Source organism: Rhinolophus sinicus, chromosome 17 (genome assembly GCF_057876585.1).
Source record: "Rhinolophus sinicus isolate RSI-liver-muscle chromosome 17, RSI-T2T, whole genome shotgun sequence".
Classification (NCBI taxonomy): domain Eukaryota; kingdom Metazoa; phylum Chordata; class Mammalia; order Chiroptera; family Rhinolophidae; genus Rhinolophus; species Rhinolophus sinicus.
Genome location: NC_142517.1, coordinates 207,841,240 through 207,866,428, shown reverse-complemented (window position 1 = coordinate 207,866,428; position 25,189 = coordinate 207,841,240). Strand labels below are relative to the sequence as shown.

Genomic DNA, 25,189 nt, shown 5'->3' with positions numbered 1-25,189 from the left:
ACTCACCCCTGTTCCCAAGGGCCACACACTTGGTATCTTCGCCCCATCCCCACCACAGAAGATACCAGCTCCCACATGCAGAGGCCACGGGGAGAACTCTGAACGCCTGCGGACACTAGCCAGGGCCAAGGTTACTTCCCAGGGGTCTGCTGGGAACCTGCAAGACTGAGGGCACTGTTCTTGCCTCTTCCACCCTTTGCACAGGTTAGATCCCAGGCTACGCATGCACAAAGATTCAGCTCTCGCTGAGCCCACCGATCACACTGGCCCTGCTCACGGGCGCACAGTGAGTGAGAGACCCCACGCAAGTCCCCAAGGAGGTGTCCTCTCTACTCACTTTGCTTCATTCGTCTGCATCTCCCTGTCCTTCTGCTGCATTCGGTTATTCAGGTCAATCACCAACTGAGCCAACTGGGGGGAAGAAGGACACGTTCATAAACGCGAGCTTTCAGGACCCCAGCTAAAAACTAACAGTGGTTTTAATCTTTAAGGAAAGGTGCCTGCAGGCTTGGGCCACGGCAAGAAGAAACAAGCGAGGTGGCAGAGAGGAGCTAAAGGGCCTGTGGGGGGTGCGCTGGGCCCCGCCGAAGGCAGCCTTGCATGGATGAGAAAAGTTCCAGATGGCCAGGTCCTGCTGGGGGCACCTGTCTACCCCTCCACCCGGCTACCTTTGCAGGCTCCTCAGCTGATAAAATGATCAATTCAGCTGATTTGTAAAATACATTTTTTCATAATTTGCTATTACATCACTATCCAGAGTAAATACAGCCCAGGACTTGGTTGTAACGATTTTTTCCTCAAACATCAGGGTTCACTCTCAAAAGTTTTTTTTTTTTTTTTTTTTTAATTTCTGTATTGAGGTAACACTGGTGTATGACATTATAGAAGTTTCAGGTGTACGACATTAGATGTAATCTGACAAGTGTATGTGCTGCGCTGTGCTCACCAGCAAGGCTAGTTTCCACCGGTCACCATAAAACGGAACCCCTTTACCCGTTTCTCCCTTGCTCCACCCCCTTCCTCTCGTCCACCTCTGAGTTCTCTCAAAAGCTTTGTGAAGGTGTTAGTAAGGCCTTCAATGGACCAAACAGCGGGCTTCTTTCCTTTAAAGTTTCTCCACCTGTACCTTTCATGCCATCTTGGAACATGACGACGGGGTAGTGATGTCAATGGCAGGCCCCGCTGCTGATGGAAGCAGAGACCACAGAGCTGGTGATGCCACATGTAGCCAGAACGGCTGCAAATTCCAGCGGAAGTCCTGCCCGCCCGTCCTCCCTACCCTAAGACCCACACAGAGCGGAAGACTGGCGAGGAGGGCAGTTATCTTTACCTCCCCACGTTTCTTGTGCAATTCAGTCAGTTCTTCCTGGTGTTTCATCCTTAGCTGGGCCATTTCTTGTAGCTGACTCTCATTCCACGCACCATCATGTCCAGGACTAAACCCCCAAACCAGGCAGGTGAGAATGAAAAGGAAAGAGACAGAAAAAAAAAATCAGACCCAAGCCCCTTTAATCAGGCCGTGAAACAGTAACTTCCAAATTTCAAACCTGTACACGGCAACACAGCCAATAAAGCATGAAGTAGAAAGCAGGAGACATGAGCCACTTGAATAAAGGGTAGGCTCCAGAATGAAGTTTAGGTAAACACGGAGGAGGTAAGACGGCCCCTCGCGGACCAGCACGTGAGCGCCAGCCACGTGCCAGGCCCTGCTCTTGGAGCTGGGAGAAGGCGGTGCACATAAAGCTGACGATCAGTTACGAGCAGACAGACACCAAACAAGCAACCGTATGAAGCCAGGAGGTCAGATGTGCTGTGAAGAAAATCGAAGCAGGTAAGGCAGGGAACAGAGTGGCGGGTCCTGTTCTATGCATGTAATTAAAGAGGCTGCTCAGGGAGGTCACACACGACTGAAGCCGGGAAGGAGGTGAGGAACGAGCCATGCAGCCCCCGGGGGCTGGGCCCTCCTGAGCAGAGGGAACAGCAAGTGTTGGAAAGGCCTCGCGGAGGTGACACAGATGGTGTACTCAGGGGACAGCAGGACTGGAGCCCAAGATGTAGCAGGTACAGGAGGCGGACGGGTCAGAGGAAGTGGGGCGGTCATGCAAAGCTTTTACTAGATGTGACTGGAAGCCATTGGAGGATTTTCAGCAGAGGAAAGACTTGTTTTAAAAGCATCACTATAGTTGCTGGTTGGAGAGCAGACTGCAGGGGTTGGGGGTCGAGGGTAGAAACTGGAGACCAGCTAGAAATTAATATACAGTTCCTGCTCGAGACAGTGCAGCTAAGACGGCAGCAGTGGAGGTGCTGAGATGCGGTCAGGTCCTAGCTACATCCATTCTGAAGCGAGATGATAGGATCTGCCTTTGCATTGGATGTGGGGTATGCGAGATGACTCCAAGGTTTTTGACCTGAGCAACTGAGAAAATGCAGGCGTCACCTACTAAGATGGGAAGGACTACGGGAGCACAAGGTGTGGGGGAGGGCTGAAGAGTTCGGTTTGGACATCCACGTGGGTATGTTGAGTGGAAACTGGGTATTAGAGCCTGAACTTCAAGAAAAGAGGTACAAGCTGGAGGAAGACATGTAGAAGCTGTAAGCAGACAGATGTATCTGAAACCGCAGGATTGAGTTCAGATTGCTTTGAGAATCAATGTAGTTTGGGGAACTCTGCAGGTGCCTGCAGACCATCTCAGAAATAGCAGTAAGTGACTAGAACAGTGGATTTATAGTTCAGGACAGAGGTCTTGGCTGGAGCCACAGACGTGAATTATCGGACTATAGCGAGTAGCTGAAACTATCGCCCAGGAAAAGCACATAGACGGGGAAAAGGAAGAAAGCTGGAAAACCAGGATGCCCCCACCTGAAGAGAGGGGGAGAACTGCCTCCTCCAAGACCGATAATGAAATAAAAGAGGGCAAAGGGGGGCAGCATGACGCTCCCTCCTGATCCCACCTTCCATCTCCAAAAGTGTTTTTATTACACGTTCAAGCACAGACTAATACCCCAGCCTTGGAGGCAGCCTGTGTTTCCCCAATCGTAGCACACAGAGTAGAAGCCAAGCGATGAGAAAGTGGATCGCACCTCACAGGAAACCATCCTAAATTAGGCAGAACAATCAACAGGCCTGGGTGACTAACTGCATATGGGGATTAAAAAGTATTTTTTATCAAATCTTCTTATTTTAATGCAAAGCAATGTAGAATATGCAAGGCTAGTCCCTTCAGAAAAGGAGCTGGCATTCTACAAGAGCTTCAGGAGACTAAGGCGCTTCCATTTTTATTTCAAACTCTTTGCAACATCCCCCCAGTGGAGCTTCACTAGGTAGACAAGAGAATCGCCTAAACGGCATGCTTAAATTCCAATTCCTGGGCCCCACGCAGACTGCTACAGTAGGCCCGAGACAGAGCCCATCGCCTGCGTTTCCAGCAGGCTCTCAGGATCTGACACGGGGTTTTCAACAGTTCCAGGTCATCAGAACCACCTAAAGGGTTTCTTAAAACAGGTTACTGGGCCCACTCCCCGAGTTCCTGAAACAGTAGGTCTGCAGTTGGGCCCGATACTTTCCATTTGTAACAATTTCCCAGAAGCTGCTGTCCAGGAAGCATACCTAGAAAACTATCAGAATCCACTGTTTCCAGGCTCAAGAGTTTAATTTTATTTAGTACCATATTTCCCTGAAATTAAGACCTAGCCGGACAATCAGCTCTAATGTAATGCGTCTTTTGGAGCAAAAATTAATATAAGACCCGGTCTTATTTTACTATAAGACCAGGTATAACATAATATAATATAATACATAATATAATATATATGTGTATACACACACACACACACACACACACACACACACACATATAATGTAATACTGGGTCTTATAGTCATTTTTGCTCCAAAAGACGCATTAGAGCTGATTGGCTGGCTAGGTCTTATTTTCGGGGAAACGGTAAGCAAAGGGATTAAAACACTTAAGAGGGAAGTCAGATAAGTGATATAGATAAAGCTTTTTAAACACAGTGTGTTTTAAGATTAATTAGAATAAGATAGGCAGGACTTAGAGACAGAAGGAAGGAAAAGGAAACTGTTAAAACAAAAAAACCACAGGCCCAAAATGGTGTGGCTTGTGCTAAAAGCCCATGACACCAAACCTAGTTTAATACCTGATTTAACTGCAGTTAAAACATACTGATCACTGCACTGTACACCCGAAGCTGAAGCTGAACAATAATGAATGTCAACTACAATTTTATAGATATATATAGTTACAAGCGGAGTACAGCATTAGAAATAGAGGCAGTGGAAATGTAGTGACTGTGCGATGTCAGAGGGGAAGTAGATGGGAGGAGGGGTATCACTGTGTGAGGGATATAAATGATAAATATTTAACTAGTACATTGTTTTGTACACCTGAAACTAATTTTTAAAAAAGTTAACAAAAAACAAAAATAATCTGCCCGAAACATAACCAACCAGTCTGGAAGATGCTAGTGAACACCAATGAAGTAATCTGTCACGTGGGCCCTCTCCATTTCCTCCCTCCTCCCATAGAAAAGAGGTCATCTACATGAGAAAAACCCTTGGTAACAACCGTTTCTTTTCTTTTGTTAATAACTCTCCTACCCAACTCTTCTTCCTGAAAAACCCTTCCATTCTGTATAACCCCTTCTAGTTGCTAGATGGGATGCTGCCTGATTGATGAATTGCTTAATAAATCCAGTTACATCTTCAAATTTACTCAGTTAAAAAAATTTTTTTTTTAAAGAAAACCACCTACATAGCCATCTTCTGTGCCCACACTTACCACACTAGCAAACACCCCCTCAACTGGTCGCCCCCATAGACAGTTCCTAAAGAGCAGGGACTCGGGCTTAGTCAGCTCTGCCTCCCTAACGCCTGACCCAGGCCGCAGGCAGACATCGAGTGCAGAAGATTCCTTCCACAGTCCAGGAATGAAAGGACACAGAAGAAACGAAGGGAGTGGTAAAATAAATGTAAACCAAGGGACAGATGCACAAGGGCTGTGGGCCAGGAATCAACAGGCCTGGGTGACCGACTGTACATGGGGAGGGACAGGGTACCGAGGGAAAAGGGACTCACAGATGACTGGTGGAAAATAACATGCCATTAATAGAAACGAGGCAGTCAGGAGGAGAGGCCTGATACGGACATGAGTTTGTGGGGAAGGAAGCACCTCCAATCACACTAGCACCGCAGTGATATTCAACCAAAATTGTCGTATATTTACTTATAATAAACACCTTTCCAAGTAGATGAGTTTGACTAACAGATAAAGGATATAGAATACAGTCACCAAGAGTGTAGCCTGGTAGAAATAAAAACATTTTAAACAAAGGTGAAATGGCATTCTCTACACCTAAAATAGGCCACAGCACTACGATAACTTCAACACTACCGAAGGCCTTCCAGGGCCACAGCCAGGTACCGTCTCCTGGACTGTTATTAAGCAAGGATGGAGCTCTGGTCTGCCAGGAGGCCATCCGCCAGCTGAGGAAACATGGATGGCAGGCAGTTTCACAGAAGATTCAGCTATAGGAGTAAAGAACTTAAACTACACCTACCATTCTGGGATTTTTAAAGCCCTAAATTACTGTCAACTTTGTTCTTAAAATTGCTAAGTGTTAACTGATATGCAAATAAGAATGGATTTCAGAGCAAGGGTACTGTTCTGATACAAGCAATCAAAATTAATATACAAACATGAACATATGGAAAAAGGAGACAATAAGACTCTAGAATGACGCCATTTAAGTTACTCTGTGAAGTATGGCTTTCAGGTTTTTTGAACCATGCCTCTCAACAAGAAATATTTTATAAGAATAATCCAAGTAAACACATCATCCCCCACAGTGAACACATACGTGCATATTTAACAAGACAATACTTACTCTTCCTACTAAAATGCAGGTTTTTTTCTAATCTTTCTTTAAAACAAGGCTTATTGCAATCTGCTAGTTTAATTTCATAATTTACTAAAATATGTTGAAAAACACTGAACTGAAAAAAGGATCAAACAGACCTGTATTGTATAAAAAGCAACTTACGGCAATCCTGTATTAACAAGATCTGTGTAAATCCGCTCAAGAATGCTTACTTGTCTGATTATCTAGAAAACGGAACTCTTGACAGGCTGGAGGAGGAACTGGCCTAGGTACCCACCTCAAGCAATTTCTCTAGCCTCTTACTAATGATAACCCTTCTAGGTCGGTAGGTAAGTACCTTTAAAAACATGATTTTAGTTATTTGGCTTCAGAAGTTCTTATTTGAAAGGAGCTGACAAAAACTGGAACACAGAAACGGTACTTGGTTTGCTTCTAAATTAGAGACATGACAACTGAACTGAGACAAATTTCAATTAAGGAGTAGACACAAATAATGCAAGATAGTTCCAAAATACCTTATCTCATGCCTATTTGGTATGTCTGGTTTTTCAGCTTGTAGCTTCTGGGCCAGCACTGAATGAAGATCTGACTTTTCCAGCAACTTGTTATCTATCCAAAAAAAAAAAAAAAAGAGAGAGCGAGAAATCCAGTTATTTATTATAATTTACGTATACTTTATTGCTACTTAATGTCTTACAAAGATTTGGACCAAAAAAATAAATAAATACCCAGAAGACGACTGGGTATGTTTCACTTTTATCAGGTATCAAAGTTACCCGGTACTGTACTTTGTCACTGATTACAGCAATCATCCAAAATCCAGGGGCTCACACTGCTTAGATGCTTCTGGGCCTAAGCAAGGACAGCCCAGCCAGGAACCTATGGAAACGATCCTGCAAGAATGTCTCCCTATTATCAATCCATATTTATTTCACAACCTTAGTATAAATGACTTTATAATCTACTATATCTATGTATCTATTATAATCTATACGTGATGTATTACACATATTATAATCTATACGTAATCTATTATATCTATACATACACATTTATTAAACTGTTGGGCAATTTTTTTTTTAAGAAAAAAGAATGTCCCCCCAATTAACAGTTGAAAATGCTTTCTACTCCCACAAGGTACCTATTTCTACCTCAGGAGCAAGGGGTAAGAAACATACCAAAACACAATGAAAAAATGAAATGCTACGCACCTCTAAGGAATACAGAACTTTACCTTATCATTACACTTGGAAATGTGTTTTTTAGATCAGGGCACAAGGGATACAAACACAAATGAGGGCCCCTGACCCCGAGGAACTCAAGTGTAATGGGGAGGGGGAATCAAGTATAAAAAGGAAGAGAAGAGCGACCCGTTTCTCCTTTGCTCTGATGGCGTCACAGGTGAAGACGACACAGTCCAGGAAGGAGGACTAGCAGAGTTGTCTGAGCCAACACGTGAAAGGGCATGATGAGAAATTCAGACCTTTTCTTACTGGCACTGGTGAAATAACTGATTTTAAAAGCAGGCAGTGACGCGACCAGATATTTATTAGTAAGAAGTTAAAGATCATTCTGAGGTTCCTTCCTTGCCCAGGCAACTGAGTGGAAGATGCTAATGTGTCAGTGAACACAGCAACAGCGAGCTTACGGGAGAAAATGAGCTCTTTCTGATGTAATAAATGTGACAGGGAGCATAGTGCAGGAATTCAAAAGAAAAGCCAGGGCTAAAAATGACATGTAGTGAAGAATGACAGGCAAAAAAGGGGGCCAGCTAGATCAGATGTGGGGGATACACTAAGCAGAACAAGAAAGTGACCCTAAAAGCCTGAGATGAGAACTGCTCAAGAACAAAATTTTAATAGGTTTACGCTAATGACTGTTCCTGTTAGAAGAGCTTACTTCTTCTCTTAAAGAGTCTTGATGATCTGAAAATGGGATTCCTGGGCAGAAACAGAAACACTCTCTTCATCTATTTAATGAATTAGCCCAGAACAGGGAAGTGGCTCCAACCTTGGATATTCACCCGTGTCAAAGGGCTCTAGTAAGATCTTCCAAATGTTACATCGGAACTGGATGCTCTGTGATAGTACTAGGTCTTTCAAAGGACATGAGGCAGTAAGAGGGATCCTTCCTAAAAGTTCCTCTCACTAAAGAGAAGGATGGAGACAGTAGGAAGGTGTCCCCTGACCCCACGACCTCTTTTCATCTTTCTCTTCAGGCTCAGAGGCAGGGACTGAGAAGGAACTGTGGGCTGATAAATAGTCAGAACTTAACTAGGAAGGCTGGCAGGAGGCATGGGTGTGCCACAGTCAAACCGGAAGTGATCTCCCAAATGGCAATCCCTGGCTTAAAGAAAAGATTTTACCAGGCAAAGATGGCCTTCCTCTCCTGCCCTCTCTCTGCCTCTCACCCCAGGTCCCTCTCCCAGCCCCTCAGGTACACACTACTCACCATAGCTCTTTCAAGATGTGTTCCCTCTCTAGGACCGATCTCCCCTTCCGATTTTTCTCCTTCATTCTCCCACCCCGTCAAGATGTCCATTTTCAAAGTGCAGAAAAACATTCAAATTGTGCCAATGCAATTACAAGCACCTGCCATTTACAGACTATTATTACGTAGAGGGCTTCCAAAGCACTTACATGCACGGCCCTGTTCTTATGAGGCAGGCAGAGCACGCTTCATCCCCATTTTATAGATGCAGCAAACCAGACTCAGAAAGCAGCCAAGCGGAAAGGTTAGTAAGGGGCCGAGTCACACCTCCAACCCAATTTGACTTTCAATACGTACTAGCTTTTAAAGAACAAGCATTCAATAAACACCTGAAGACCTGAATTTAAGTAACCTGTGAAGGGATAGCACTTGAGTAAGAGGGGTGGCCTGTACTCCTGGCTTTCTGGAATAGCACTGGCCTGGCCCGCTTTGAGCACATAAGGCATTAGCCACAACAGTGGCGCATCATCTCCCGTTTCTTCCCAGCCTTGTAAGAGGATGGGCTCAGCCAAAGCGAAGGAGGGCCGTTTCTTGGGGGACCCAAAGAGAAAAGCAAATGCAAAAGTCACGAGCCATCAAGTCTGTGTTCCAATCCAGACCCCACCATTAATCGGCTGTGCCTCGCGGAGAAGTTACTTCATCTCTCTTAGCTTCCTGTGTAAAAAGGGCAACAGCAGGACCCGCTGCATAGAATTTTCAGGAAGATAACGTGAAATAATACACGCCAAATATTTAGCCCAGTACTCAAACTTAATTTGCACATAACAGTTACTTGGGGAGCATCAAAAAATACCAATACCCGTGTCGCACCCCTGTGTACTGCCGCAGAGGTGGCCTGGGCTGTGTCATTTTTAAAAGATCCCTAATGATTCTAATACGCAGGTAGGTTTGAGAACCACTGACTTAGCACAACCAAAATTCAATCAAGGGCAACTATTACTATGAATCTCATCAATCAACGTAACTCTAGAGACTGCTGTCATGCTTACCTCAAGGGGTGGACGGAGCCACAGGACCGAAAAGTGCCCATTTCTTATCCCAAGCGTGTGACCTTATGGTACAGTCAGGGAAGGGGGTGGCTAGGAAATGCTCTTTCGAATGCATCTAGGGGCACAGACATTTTTGCGCTCAAACTGCAGTGGGGGCGGGAGGGAGACAACCACCTCTTCCATAGTGAAGTTTTCGTAACAGTAAAGACTATGACGTCCCACCTGAAAAGCATGTTAAGACTCAAAATGTGTCAAAGAACAGCAAGGTGGGATAAGGCCAAGCGGTCTGAGGACTCAAAGGCCACTTCACTTCATTATACTCACAAAACGACGTCAACGGCGCGAGTTACTGCCTAGTCAGCGCCCGTTTCAATAACGCGAAGCCCGAAACAGGACGTGGCTGGAGCCTGTCTATTGACACAACAAGCACTGTGCGAGCTGCTGGGATTTACAGACAAACGTACACGGTGCCTGCCCACAATTTAGTAGAGAAAACGCCCCACAGTTACACCCGAACATCAAGTGGAAGAAAGAGGAAAAGATCTCAAAAGGTAGGGGGCGTCCGAGGGCCCGGGGACCCGGGAGGCTGCAAGCCGAGCGGGCGGCCCGCGCCGGGGGCGCAGCCTCCGGTTCTCGCTGGCGCCCCTCGCGCCCCTGCAGGACCCGTCTGCCCGCCCGCTCCCGGGCACCGCTCGCCGCTTACACTGCAGAATGATCTCCTCGAACGCCTGCCTCTGCAGCCGATCCCGGCGCCTCAGCTCCTCCGAGATGTGGCGCTTCCAGCGGGGGAAGTCGGCGGCGCGGAGACCCGACGACATATTGCGCGCTGCCCGGGCGCTTCAGTATCGCCGATCCGAGCGGGGACTGGCGGCCGCGGCCCGCAACATGAGGAGACCAGCAGGCGCTGGAAGGCCGGCGGCCCCACAGCTCACCTCCACGCACAGGCCGCCCCCGACGCCATCCGGAACGGTCTTCCGGCTCCTGCCGGAAATGGTTTTGACTAGGGCCGGAAGGCCCGCCTCCTCACCCGACGTCTTACTCCCCACGCACACACGTGACCTGCGCCGACGCAGGGCACTCGTTAATGACGCCCTCCCGAGGCCGGAAGCTCTGCGGGCTGAGAGGCGGCCGCTGGGAGGCGTTGGGGCTTCACTGGTGGCTCAGCCCTGGTTGGAAAGGGGCCGCTCCGCCCGCCTGCTGAAGTTTCCTTCTCCTTTACGCCTTTTATGTTTTCTTTCTTGATCTGCTTCCCTTTTCTTCATCTACTCAGTTTACAAGCAGAAGTGGGGTCCGCTCGTCACATAGTAGCTCCGTGACTGTGGAGGAGTGACAACCTCGTGAAGTGTCAAATCTGTAGAATGGGGACCGTAATGATACCTACCTCACGGGGCTGTTATGAGGATTCAAAGGTATAACCTGTGTAATGCAGTTAGCACTGCGCCTGGCGCGTGGTAAGCCTGCTTTTACCTATGCACCCAGTATCCTGTTAAACTGCCCAGACTCCGTCTGCTTTACAGTCCCTCTGACCTCGGAGACAGGCTTTTTCAATGAAGAAACAGGATGCAAAGAACAGTTAAAGTCCGAATAGATTGGTGATGTTAAATCATTAGAAACCTAAAAACTATCTGCAACCTAACAGTAAGTGGCTCCTTAGAAGGCAATGTAAGCAAAGGCCAAGATACAAACAAGACTTGAAAAGAGGAAAAGGACAGTTTGCCAGGAGATGTTGAAAGAGGGGAGATAGGGGACAAAGACCCTGGAGAAGGTGGCGTCTGTCACTTCAGTAGAACGGAAAACCTCAGCCTGTAATAGAATCATCTGAGCTCCATCTGCTTTTAACAAGCTAGTGCATGTGCATGAAAACGGAACTGGACAAAGCAGGCCAGAGGAGAGGAAAGGAGTGTCAAAAACTGCCCTCTCCTCCAGCGTGTCTCAAGTCCAGAGGAAGACCTTTCAGAGACAGATAAGAAAGCCCAGCAGTAGGACAGTCAGGCTTCTAGAGCCATCGTAAAGGATAACGTTGTTGGCAGGCAGTGCTGAGTGATCTGAACTTGTGAGAAGAGCCCTGGGGGTCAGAAATAGAAGGAATTTCCTCACACACTGAAAAAAGTGAAAAAGCAGGTTCTGAAAGTCACTGAGAATACCTCCAAATAGTGGTACCAACCTCAAAAGACCGTAGAATCACGTCGCATCAAACCTTGACAGTTGAATATGCTAATTTTCCCGACAAGATTTAGATGGAAATATCCTAACAGATTCACAGAACCAGCAATTGCACTTGTAGGAATTTATGCCAAGAAATATTTAGACAGATGTCCATGTTGCTGTCATGGTATTGGTAATAATAGTGGGCAGTTGGAAACAATCTATATTTTCAACAATAAGAGTTAAAATACTGTATATTTAGTGTTCAAAAAAATGTTCGTAATAAAAGCAATGTATGGTATTAATCCAATGTTTGTAAAGTATGTGTGTCCCTGGCTCCTCATAGGCAAAGGTTGTTGAATGAATAGCGAATGTGATTTCTAAACTAAGGATTCTAAGCTGTGTTAGGTCTGCCCTCTCCCTAACTCAGCTTCATCTCCTGCACACTAGTCTCAGTAGGCCTCTGATTCCCTTCTCTGCTCCCTCACTCAGCAGGGCCTTTGGACTCACTGTGCTTCTGTTGGGCACACTTCCTTCTGAATTCCCCGCATTAATGCCTTTGAGTTGAATCCCACCCAGCTCAGTAGTCACTTCCTCACAACCTTCAAATAACAGATAGACCTTCACAACGAGGTCTGATCTCACTACTACACGTGTACCCTCTTTTATAGTGTTTACCACAGTTGCAGCTTCATATGTATTTATATCGTTACTTGATTAAGGTGTGTATCCCCCCCCCACTAGACTGTAAATTCCAAGACCTATGTCTATTTATTACAAACATTATAGCTCCAGCAAGAGTGTGAAACCTTTCACATATTAGGTACTCGGTAAATGTGTAATTAATGAATAGAATATATGAAAATACTAATGTATTATCTCTGGGCAGTGGCATTACTGGTATTTTTATTATATGTATTTTCTATATCATGTATTTTCTAATGGTTATACATGATACATGTACTACGTATGCAAGAAAAACTTAACAGAAGTGAACATGTATTTATTGATAAAACCATTTGTACAGCAGGATGCTAGGGTCTGTGAGAGATGACTTATAAGCATGAACCGTCTTAAGCACAAAGGGCCATGCATTCTTCTAAGAATTTCACATTTTGTAGCTATTTTAATCCTCCCAGCAACCCTATTCAGTAGAGTTATTGTTAGCTACTGTTAGCATCTTCGTCCTCATTTATAGATGAGGCTTCTGAGGCACAGAGAGGTTAAGTAACTTGCCTGAGGACACCAGGCTAGTGAGTGGCAAGACCTGGGTTTAAACACAGGTTGTTTGACTCTCATGTCTGTGCCTTTAACCACTGCCCTCCATTGTCCAGTCTCTGTTTCAGCTGACAGTGCAGCTTTGCTCAACTAGAATACGTAAAACAGAGAATAACTTGAAAATATGTGTAATTAATTCCTAAATTAGCCAATAGTGAGGACATCCTGGTGAAAAGCAAAGTCAGTGATGCAGAGGCCTTACGTGTGATCCCAGGACCTTGTGGGAAATGGGTGAAGGGGGAAGGGGTAATAGGAAGAAGGAGGAAGTAAGGTTGTCTGAAGATTCTGGAGCCAGATTATGACTCTTAAAGAGTTTTTATTCTGGTAAATAATGAGTATTAGAGGATTCTGCATGCTTTGTTGGAAAGCGACGTCTATGAAATGGATTCTGACAGACTACAATGAATGTAAGATAAATGTCAATTATCCCAAGATTCTTGTAGCAGTGTGTTAAGCAGTGCAAATTTGCTCCCGGAAGAGTGGAAGAGACACCCCTCATCAAAGAACATTCTTTGTGGAAAGTCTAGTTTCACTCAAGCAAAGTACGAGCAGATTTAATATAACATCATTTCCATGGCTAAAATCTTCCAGGAGATTTTCACCTTCACCATCAATGCCTACACATCTCACCTGTGAGATCCTCTAGCAATGCCCCATTTCTGAGGAACTCAAGTCCAACCTTCAGATGATTGACCTATTTCCTCTTGTCCTATACCTTTTAGTCTTTATCCTTCAATTGGCAAGTGCAAACAGTCGGGTCCTCATGTGGGTCAGGCACAGGGTGAGCACTTGTGTGGGAGACACAGCCAGCCCAGACTTGGATCCTCAAGGAGCCCACTCTTTATTAAGGGAGATTCGAATGCACGTTATTTAAAAGTATAAGGAACAGGAACTACAAAAGGGCCATCTAGAGGACTGCCAATGGGGTTTGATTCTCTTCTTTTTTCCCCTTGCTTTTATTTGTTTTTAAATATAATTTCTTGTTTTAAAAAAAACTCTCGATCTTTAATTCTTTATTTTCACTCCTGTTTAGCTCTTCCCCAAATTAGATTGCTAAGAGTGAAAGTAAACTAAGTTAACTGTTAACTGCCTACTGTATAAACTGGAAGCTGCTACAGTAAACCAAAGGGTAGTCGAGACGCCGACCAACATAGATTTCAGGCACACCGATGACTCCTCCAAACATTGCCTCGCAGTGGTGATGCTCCTTTAAGGGCCTATGTCACTTGACATTTTCACCCCTTGCTTTTCTTTGTTCTCCTAGTGTCATTGGCTTTGCATACGTATGAATACAACAGGAACATTTCATTATAAAGAATCTCTGTGCACATAGATTAAACCACATGTGGGTTTCATCATCCTCTCCACATATATGTTGACACTCGGATTTTAAAAACGACAGCGTCTGAGGTAGGTATTATCCTTATACCCCAAGACAAGCATCAGAGTAAAATTCCGCTTTCTTAGAGGACGCGCTGGTTATCCCCCGTAGCTAAAGGAGGCCAAGTGTCTGGAATGGTGGCCAGAGTCTTCAACATCCAGCAAGCGGTGGATATGATCCCTGGCTAGACTGTCTCCCAGGCTCTATTGCCTTCTCCTACTATGAATAACAGCTAATGACTACTGAGTGGTTTTTACATGCCAGGCACTGTGCTTTACATGGATTAACTTAATTCTCACAACACTACAAGTACTATTAATGTTTCCCTTTACAGATGAGGAAACTGATACACAGAGGTCAAGTAACTTGTCTGATGTCACAAAGTTAGTAAGAGTCAGAGCTCAGGTTCAGTTGAGGAAGACTGGTACCCGAACCCACCCATTTAACCGTGCCACTGTGCAGTGCCAGGGTTGAGGCTGGCTTTTTTAGAATGAGACGGAGTATCAGAATGCTTTTGGTTACAAGCAACAGAAGTGCGATTTGAGTTTCTTTAAGGGGAGGGGGCGTTATGTAGATATGGGGTGTTACACAGAGCTGGCAGCCAGGATGTGACTTGATACAGGAGAATCGCTGGAACCAGGGCACACATCCCACCAGAATGCTCCGCCCTTTGCATCTGCATCTCTCTGTAAATGGCTGCTTCCTTTCCCTCTTGTTTGCTGCCCGCTCTTTCTGTTTCCTAGTCCTCCCACCCTGATGGTGAAGAAATGGCTCCTCCTACAGCTCCTCAGATTTCAAGCAAGCTGTCGGCCAAGCTGGCCTCTCCAAGCCCCCACTCTAAATTCCTGGAAGAGGACTCGGATGGACTAGCATTAGCGTCTAACAATTGATATGGCAAAGGCGTCATTCTTCCAGGATGCTTCCCTCTAGACAGAGGGGAAGGGACACTTTCCAGAAAAGGAGATGTAGGACACATCTTATGTTCATTCAGACTGCCCAGCCCCCCATTCTTTTATTAACAGATTCCACTCTCCTGGCCACTGTCACGGTATTTCCACGTCCCTTTGGGCAACAAATTGGTCCCAGCCGTGGGCATAGAAACCCTTGCCACTGTCCTTCACAGGAATTTTTAAACTGGATCTAGGAGAGAGTGGCCCCTTTGTCCTTGGGTTAGAAAGTCTGAGGATATTCATCTACTAGTGGCCATGTTCCCTCCCATGTCTCATGAAAGATTAATTCGAAAAAAATGGAGCAAACACATGGGGAGAAGAGGAGACCAGAAACCGAGAATCCCAGTGGCGTTGAGGCCCAGGGTCCAGTAACTCCTGAAAGCAGCCCAGCCCTGCTCTCTTCCCCATCTGGTTACCTGAGCCCATCTGTCCCTGTGTTTCACTAACGGTGGTTTGCACTGGGTTTTTATCTTCACCTGCCACCCGAGAATCCTGAGTAATACAGCAGTAAAGCCCAAGAAAAGGCTAGGGCTGGTCAGACAAAAATGGCAGTGCCCCCACAGCTGGTCACTAAGTCAGGGTTTTCCACTATAAAATCTTCATGAGATGGGTGAGGGCAACCCACTGCTCTTCTCACGCACTTTTCGTGTTAGCCAGCAATCCATGTTCCAACTTCTTGGGGAAATTTTCTGATCTGAGATCTCATGAACTTCTAAATAATAGTATCTGTTGGTGGGAGAAAAAAATTAGTAAGTCCAAAGCCACAAATAGAAATATTAGAATAGACCTGGGATATTGGAAAATACTGTGGCCATATGTTAGAACTATTTTCTCTTTCCCTGACTAAACAGAAAGTGAAGGGACATCATTTCAAAACGCACTGTTCAAATGACTCACAGGATATTAATAGCTCTGCAGGGTGTCTTACCGACACAGCACTCTCTGCAGTAGAACCCCGTAGAAAGCACGTAGCAGTGGGATGGGACTGTGAATAAGGAAGGAAGGAAGGAAGGAAGGAAGGAAGGAAGGAAGGAAGGAAGGAAATAAATAAATAAATAAATGTTGCATGGCATGAGATACGGTTCTTTGCTGAGGTATCAAGCTGACATTTGGTCTTTGCAAAGGCCTAAAATTGAAGCAACGGTTTGTTCAATTTGCTCTGAAAATAGTTATTCACATGGTTCCAGGTTAATAAGAGCCAAGCGCAAGGGAACTATTGGAATTATGATTCAACTGTCAAAAGTACATGAAATCATCAATTTCAACTATGAAACTCAATGCCAATATTTTATTTGTTAGGCCACAGGGTAGATGTGACAAAAATTGTCCATGTATGCACATGCATACATGTACACACACACACACACACACACACACACACACACACAGACACACACACACACACAATGTTTCCTGAAGTCTGTCTCTGGCGTATTCGGCATTTGTGTCCCAGGTGAAATGCTTTGCATATTTTGATGCTGGGTTCATATTCATTATCTGACTCATGGGCAAAGTCAAGTTAAATGAAGAAAACGTGTCCAAACGGCATTTCAGCCTGAGTGAATACAATATGTTTTTGACAGCAAATGACCTTTCATCACACAATTATCTGGGGATTTATAAAGTGTCTTAGGGACCTGAAAACACATTTGTCGTCAGGAGTACAATTTCTTATTAGATTTGTTTAAGAAAGAAAACATTGTCCTGGTGATAGAAAGTTAAACCCAAGAAAAATTTTGAGGGAATCTATCACCAGCTTACCCAGGTAACCTACTTCTGTCCCTCCCCCTTCCTGCCATTGTGGTACCACTGTAAACCTCTATGGCTGGTTTCAAAAGGCTTCTCCCCCGAATTTCAGATTATTTTGGGTAGGTTAGGGTTCCAGCAGTGTTCTGACTCTGTTCAGTCAAAGATTAGGAAAATAACAAAGTCTCTGAATACAGCTAGTCTCTAAATATAGCTTTCCGCTGACCTTTAGCACTTTACACTTCCACCCATGGTGTAGAATGGTCATTGTAACCACATCTTCACCAGTTTTGGTAGTACAATTTAGAAAAAAAAACCAAAAACACCTTTCTCATTTGATAGATGACAACTGTATCCAACTGTTGTTTTAACTTGTATTTCTTTGGTAAAATCAAACATTTTCCTATCTATTTGTTTACTCCTCATTCATTCACTTTTGGGTGATATCTATCTTAATTCTTTGAATATTTTGTCTAGGCAAGGAGTAAACAGTTACCTGTGAATTGTTTGAGGGGTAGGCCCGGAAGAGATGATTTAAAAAATTATTTTTCTTTCTCAGGGTTTGTTTAAGTCACCTTCTCTGTAAGGCAGATGGGATGTGGGTATCGTCTTGGTCACTCAGCTTCACATTAGTATAACAAGCACCCTCTAAGGAATTTGTGAAAATTCCTCACTTTAGTGTTTTTGAAGCATTGTCACGTCTGAGTGTTTCCATACGTTTGCGTTTCCCTATCTTTGGGAAGTTCTACTAACTAAGGTGTCATCGTTGGAGTGGTCCCAGATGAGACTTGTGAGGGAAAGTAAAGACAAAGTTACCTTAGAAGGGCAAGTGGAAAACTCATGAGTCCTCAGGACTGCACCTGTTTTGGGCGGGACAGCTTGGAGCAGCCACATAGAGCAAAATGGCGACTTTGCACTCATTTGGACCCCAACATGATATTATCCATGTATCCCTGGAAGTGTTGGTACCCCTCCGATAGGCCCCGAGACGGCCTCATGGATTGGCTAGTGCCCTTCTAAAAAAAGAAGATGGTGATCTTTGCTTTCGGGTCTTGATCTCCTCCCTTTTATGGGTCAGGACCGCTTTGAGACTTAATTAATAATTCAACAAGCATTTATAACTGTCTAGTTTATGTCAGGCACTATTCTAGGTGCTAAGGCTAGACCAATACCTCCATCCTTAAAGAGCTTCCATGATAATGGGAGAGTTAGGCCATAAAAAAACTGAACATGCTAAAGAAGTAAACTATGTTTGTCTGCAGGTGATGAGAACTATGGGCAAAAAGAAAAAGTGGAGCAGAGCAAGGGCGTGGTGAGGGGTGAGGTTCAGTGTTCACAACAGTGGGCTGGCAGAGACCTCACTGAGAAGGGGAGACCTGAAGGAGGCGGGGGAGTTAGCTAAGAGGGTGTCTGGGAAAAGAGCACTCAGACAGGGGTGGGCTACAGCAGGCTCTGCAGCAGGTGCAGTGGGGGCCCCCAGTCCTGCGCAGCAGCAGTGTGTCTGGCTCCCAGTCATACTGGGTGTTGGCTGCTGAATGCTCACACCTGTCCCCTTGGCTCACTGGAGCTGCCCCCCTGCCGAGAGAAGCCTGGGAGGCGGCCAATGACTGATGGGAGTGGGCAAAGGTGCCCTGTGCTCTTGCCTCTCAATGGGACACTGTCTGTGATGTGATGTACATTCCAGAGCCCCCCATGGGACAGACTGAGGCAAGACTTCTCCAAAAACTACAGTTATGCCCAACTTAGTCCCCTGACATATCCTGTCTCCCTCAACACCTAGCTTGATGCCCTGATAGAGAGCATTTCTCCAATAAATTGCTTGCCCAAGAATCCCAGCATCAGGCTCTGCTTTTAGGAGCCCAGCCTAAGGCAGCGCTAAGGCCAGACCTTGCCTGATTTGTCCAACTCCAGCAGGAAAGCCATTGTGGCTAAAGCCTGCCTCCCAGGAATTGTATACATACAGACAGATTGGCATATAATTCTACTCCAGATGCTGTGGAACCAGATTCAGCAGCCACACTATTTTGCCCCGCCCCCCCCCCGCCCCCCAAGTGCTGGTAATGGCACACGTTGACTTTCTGATACACCATCCGTTTCTCCATAAAAGGTTTAGAAGGGTACCTTCTGAGACAGAACTTTCTGTCTTTAGTTAGGAAAGCTATTCATGTACATCTTTCCAAAGCTGCTTTCCTGAACCCATTTGCTATGGCCTGAATTGTGTCCCCCACCCCCACCATCCAATTCATATGCTGAAGCCCTAACCCCCAATGTGACTCTACTTAGAGATAGGAGATAATTAAAGTTAAATGAGGTCATAAGGATGGGGCCCTAATCTGACTGGTGGTTGGTATCCTTTCCTAAGTAGAGGAGGAGAGATATTTCTTTCCTCCTCCTCACTCTGCCATTGTGAAGACACAGAAAAGATGAGCGTCTGTGAACCAGGAAGTGGACTCGCACCAGAAACTAACTGAACAGTGTGGTCATTTGTCTTGGCACTCTGAGCAGTCCATCAAAATGGCAAAACCATCCAAACTACAAACGTCAGTTCTGAAAGTTCTAGAATTAGGTTTGTGAAGATCTGGTTTCTGGTCTTGGGAGGAAAAAGGTTCCACAATGCCCGGCCCAGCTCCAGGGAGCAAAGTCAGGCTGTCCTTGGGTGGGGGACAGAGGGTCTGAGAACCAGGGGCAAATCAGGTCTCAACTTACTTTTCTATTTTCATATCTAACCATAAGATGGAAGCATTGTAAAAGGTCTGAAGATCAAGCCTGAGGGAGACTTTTCTTAGCATTTTAATCATTTCCCGTGTAGCTGCTGTTCTATGAATGCAAAAGTGGTCTCCTCTTGTACAGAAAATTAATTCTCAGAGGTAACTAGTTAATTTTTTTTAATGTAAAAGGCTTACCCCACCTCCACATATCCTGGCAATACAACCAAACCAAACTCTTAATAAATTGTTGGAAAGAACAGCTTTGAAAATTGGAGACACAGCTCCGAGACTGGTTCTCCACCTTTCTTGTGTGACTTTTGTTAAGTGCCCCGGCTTCCCTGAACCTCAGTTTCTTCCGCTATAAAATAAGACCCGACCTTGGTGTGGTGAGGATCAAGTAAAGAACAAAAATGAGAGGCCGGTCTGGTGGCTCAGGCGATGGGAGCTCCGCGCTCCTAACTCCGAAGGCTGCCGGTTCGATTCCCATGTGTGCCAGTGGGCTCTCAACCACAAGGTTGCTGGTTCGACTCATAGACTCCCACAAAGGATGGTGGGCTGTGCCCCCTGCAACTAACAACGGCAACTGGACCTGGAGCTGAAATGCACCCTCCACAACTACAATTGAAAGGACAACAACTTGACTTGGAAAAAATCCTGGAAGTACACACTGTTCCCCAATAAAGTCCTGTTCCCCTTCCCCAATAAAATCTTTAAAAAAAATAAAAATAAAAAAAGAACACAAATGACAGTGCACTGTTATTTGGCCCAAAGACATCCAGTATTAGACCCTCTCTGAGCAATTCCTGAGATAGGATTTTCACGATTTTACCTTGTTTGTGATTAGATAGTCATGTGGTCAGTCCAAGAGAAGCTCAGGAGCTCAAAGAACATTCCTTAATCCTAGATACACACCTGCCTCCAGGCCAGTGCTAAGAGAATGTGTCTGGGTTGGGAGTCTGTTCACAGGTGAGGGGAAGGGCAGGTACAAGTGAGGGAAGAACACCGCCAGGAAAAAACGGATTAGAACGTCCCCAACTAAGCTACATCAGCATTGCCTGGTGAGTTCTTTAAAACGCCTGTCCCAGGTTTCGCCTCTCCCCCACCCTCAGAACTACTGAATTAGACTCTCTGTGGATGGCCCCAGAACCTGAATTTCTAAGTGGGCTCCTTGGGTGGTTCTATGGATACCTAGTTCAGATTTATAGTCACTGACAAGTTACTATAGACTTTGCACCTAAGTTTCAAGAAACTGTTTTGAATGGTTTGCTCGGAACAGTTTGCAATTCAAATCTATTCCCCATAACAAGCAGTATTCATCGGCTATTTATTGACCAAAATATTGGAAGCGTATTATATATTATCTAGGATATGTAATTATATTATGTGAAATATCAAGTCACTTATTATCACATACTCATGTCCATTTAGGATGATTTAAGAGGAGGAATTGGAAACTCTTTTTACATGTATTCAATGCAAGCTGGTTAAGTAGATGATTAGGAAAGACCCAGAGTGGTAGTTAGTTCTGGGCATAATCAAGACTGTTGCATTATGAAGTCTGATTTTTGTTTTGCTGCTTGCGGGGTCTGATGCCAGGATGCACAGCCAATTAAATGTAACAGATGCATTTTGCAACGAACAGAGAGTGAAGGCTCGCTTCAATTTAGCATCCTGACTTCACTAAACATTTTTATTCCAGCACATAGAACATGCTGTGAAAAAGAAATCACAGAATGACATAAAACAACCCCTCTGTCATCTGGGAGTCTATATTTAGAATCGTTTCTAAATGATTCTGCACCACTGGGACTCTGTGAAAGATTTTCCTTCTCATTATGCTACATTATGAAACAGAATCAAAAATTTAAGATGGCTAGTTTTAATATTTTCTTGTTAACACCATACTGTTGCATGGGATGATGCCAACGGCAAGAGATAATGGATAAGAAACCTGTTGCCCATATGCTGCAGGATGAATAATAATTTCTTGAGTGGAAACAAGGAAAGAGTGAGCCTCAGAAACTCTGAAATATCTGAGATCCAGTATCTCAGGATAGCGCTCCATGAATGCAGGGTCCAGCGCTGGGCATCAGAGCCCACGTCTGGCAGGTGCCGTCCTCATGGGTCTTTGAAGGTAGGACTCCCAGAACTCTCTCATCCTGAGAAAGCCTCGCTCAAGAAGCTTCTAGATACAGATTGCGAGTGCCACTATGTATTAATCATGGTTTTCACTCTTCAGTTATTACCTCTAAGTGTACTCTTTCATGCATTGTTGACCCTTCTTGCAAATGACAGTCAGAGAAGGTAACTGGCCTCAACTTATCAATGGTGAAGTGGTCATTTGAACCCAGCTCTGACCCAAAAGCATTTCCCTACTGCATCTATTACACTACTTTGCCTCGTTTGTGTATGAATGAGTGTCCAGCCTTTTGAACAATATTTCCCCATATATGAGGCCCTGACCTCTGGCATCAGAAAGATCTGGAATGCTTGTTGAAATTCAGCTTCCTAGGCAGCACCCAGACCAAGAGAATGTTACTCTGGCGGAATCTGCATTCTCACACATTCTGCCGGTGATGCTTACGCACAGCAAAGTTTGAGTGTGATTATTTTTGAGGAACCCAGAAGAAGCACGAGATACAATAGCTGCCCTTTACAAACCAGTTGCAGAGCAGCCCCATGAAACCAAAGCAAAAACTTCCATTTACTTTTGTATCATCTGCGGCAAATGGCAGACCCCCAGCCTGGCTCCCACCTGGTGTTCAGTGCACTTCCAAGCCGTCCTGCTTTGTGATCAGGTGGTGTTTACTTGAGGCATCAAATCCTCATACTAACATAAGCAAAACATAATTAGAAAAATCTGTTATAAAAACCATTCTGCTTTCTAAGCCAAATATAAATTACTTTGGAGTAAGTCATGCCAGGAATCCCACTTCATTAGCTCATGTAATTAAAGATGGCTGTCATGCCAGTTGCTGTTAATGTCTGTTTTTCTTAATTATTTGGACATGTGATTCCTCCAATATCTTTTACTCCCAATGTATGTGCATTTTGAAAGAGTTGCCATCCGAAGGTGATCTTACTCATTTCTGTAAGAAGTTGTGCTATTTTTTCTCCATTTGCCCACCCTCCTTTGCCCTTCTCAGTGTATCCTGTGGGGAGACCTACCCTATGGACAGTATCACCTCCTGGGCTCCCTTGCCCTCTGGCCTCTGGCTGGGTTTGGCCAATGGGAAGAACCAGCTGGGTATAAAAGGGCAGGAGAAGTGGGAGGTCAAGGTAACTTTAACCCACATCTTCCCTGCCTCCTTACTTTTCTTGGTTTCTTTTATAGCTGCAGCTTCTTGACTCCAGCTCTCATTGCCTTGGGTACATACATACATACATACACACACATATACATGAAAATATTAAAGAGTAATATTAAAGAGTATCCCCTCCCACCTTCCTTAGGAGGAAAGACTTTGTTGGTTCCGCTGAGGAAATTGATGGAGATGGGCCATGGGGAAAGGGAAAAGGTGAAAATCTAAATTTAACTTGATAAAAAAAGGGATTGCATGAGCTAGGACAGAGAGAGGAAAGTGAGGAAGAATGGGTGTAGAGGGCATGGAGAGGGGAGGGAAGGAGACAGAGAGAGTAGGGAGCAGCCGGCCGCCATGCAGTGCGGACACATGGTTTTTGGTAGAGAAATGACGAGGATTTTAAAGAAGCCTGCTGTGCATTTTGTAGTGTGACTCCTTTCCTTGCCACCCGTCAGTTATGATTGACGTTTCTCTTCAAGGCTGTGGGGTTTTAAAACTTGTCTGCAAGTTCTTTGACGTGTACGTCTCCCATCAAAAGGTGGTGCCTACTGCTCTTCCCCTGGAATGTGGGCTTACTTCAAACAGAACGCTGCAGACGTGATTCTGTGTGACTTCAGAGGCCAGGCCGCAGGGTTGCCCCAGCTGACAGCCAGCATGAAACCACCAGACCTGTGAATGAATGAACAGTGCAATGGTTCTGCCTCCAGCCTTGAAGCCCACCCAGTGAAGGTGAGTGGAGCTGGGCCAAGCCCTGCCCTAGGTGCAGATTTTTGAGCAAAATAAGTGTCACCATTGTTTTAAGCCACTAAGTTTGGGGGTGGCTTTTTATCTAACAATAGATGACTGGAGCAAAGCTTTTACAGTCAGAATTAGGTTTCTTTTTTTTTTGTAGTCATGACCATATTATTGACTATATTCCCTATGTTGTACTTTACATCCCATAACTGTTTTGTAACTACCAATTTGTACTTCTTAATTCCTTAGCCTCTTTCACTTCTATCAATTTCCTCAATGGAACCAACAAAGTCTTTCCCCCTAAGGAAGGTGGGAGGGAGTAGGTTGTTACTATTAAATATTTTCACGTATATGTGTGTGTATATTTGCGAAGTAACCCAGTCATTTGGATAAACTGGACATCTTTGTATGTCCCCTAACCCCCCTCGCATCTTGTAATCATCAGTTAATTCTCTGTGTCTGTGAGTCCATTTCTGTTTTGTTTGTTCATTTTTTGGTTTTTTAGAATCCATATATAAGTGAAATCATATGGTATTTGTCTTTCTCTGTCTGACTTAGTTTACTTAGTACAATACCCTCTAGGTCCATCCATATTGTTGCAAATGGTAAGATTTCATTCTTTTTATGGCCGAGTAATATTCCATTGTACATATGCTCCACCTCTTCGTTACCCAATCATCCATCAATGGACACCTAGGTTGCTTCCATATCTTGGCTATTGTAAATAATGCTGCAATGAACATAGGCATGCAAAAAATCATTTCAAATTATTGTTTTGGAATTCTTTGGATAAATACCCAGAAGTGGATTCTGGCTCATATGGTAGTTCTATTTTTAATTTTTTGAGGAACCTCCATACTGTTTTCCATAGTGGCTACAGCAATTTGCAATCCCATCAACAGTGTACGAGTGTTCCCTCTTCTCCACAGCCTCACCAACACTTTTTTTGATTGTTGATTTATTGATGACAGCCTTTCTGACAGGTTTGAAGTGGTATGTCATTGTGGTTTTAATTTGCAATTCTCTGATTAGTGATGTTGAGCATCTTTTCATGTCTGACTTGGATTTCTTAAGGTGGCCTTATGGTGACCCAATATTTATCAATAATGAGGAGATGATACCATGTTTCCCAGAAAATAAGACCTAGCTGGACCATCAACTCTAATGCGTCTTTTGGAGCAAAAATAATAAGACCTGGTCTTATTTTAACATAAGACCGGGTTTTATATAATATAATATAATACCAGGTCTTATATTAATTTTTGCTCCAAAAGACACATTAGAGCTGATGGTCCATCTAGGTCTTATTTTCGGGAAAACATGGTATGAAGAGAATATTTTATCCTCTTAGCAGCCTTCTGGAACGCCCTTCTTAGGGAGAGTTATGTATGTAATATTATGACAAGCACTGTATATCTAGCATCTAGGAAGGCTTAATACATTTATATTTTGGATGAGCGAATAAGCCATGTGGAGTGGACATTGACCCCAGTGGGGTTCTGCAGTACCATAGCCATCGGAGGTAGGTTTTCAAGCCTCTAAGGTACTTGTGTGGCCCAGAACTTAGA

General features: G+C 44.6%; 1 protein-coding gene across 3 annotated transcripts in view; it reads right to left on the bottom strand.

The window, feature by feature from the left end:
• The window catches only part of ATG16L1 (autophagy related 16 like 1), a 37,565-nt gene extending 27,203 nt beyond the window's left edge, over nucleotides 1-10,362 (bottom strand). The window contains exons 1-4 of one of the 3 annotated variants that reach the window (XM_019739763.3): nucleotides 10,080-10,362; nucleotides 6,413-6,506; nucleotides 1,331-1,436; nucleotides 338-411 (exon numbers count right to left, since the gene is read on the bottom strand). In XM_019739763.3, the coding sequence (XP_019595322.1) occupies nucleotides 338-411; nucleotides 1,331-1,436; nucleotides 6,413-6,506; nucleotides 10,080-10,194 (389 nt within the window). In that variant the 5' untranslated portion in view covers nucleotides 10,195-10,362. The remainder of the gene's footprint in view (nucleotides 1-337; nucleotides 412-1,330; nucleotides 1,437-6,412; nucleotides 6,507-10,079) is intronic. The other 2 variants (XM_019739764.3, XM_019739765.3) reach the window with 2 other exon arrangements.
• Nucleotides 10,363-25,189: the final 14,827 nt, after the last annotated feature.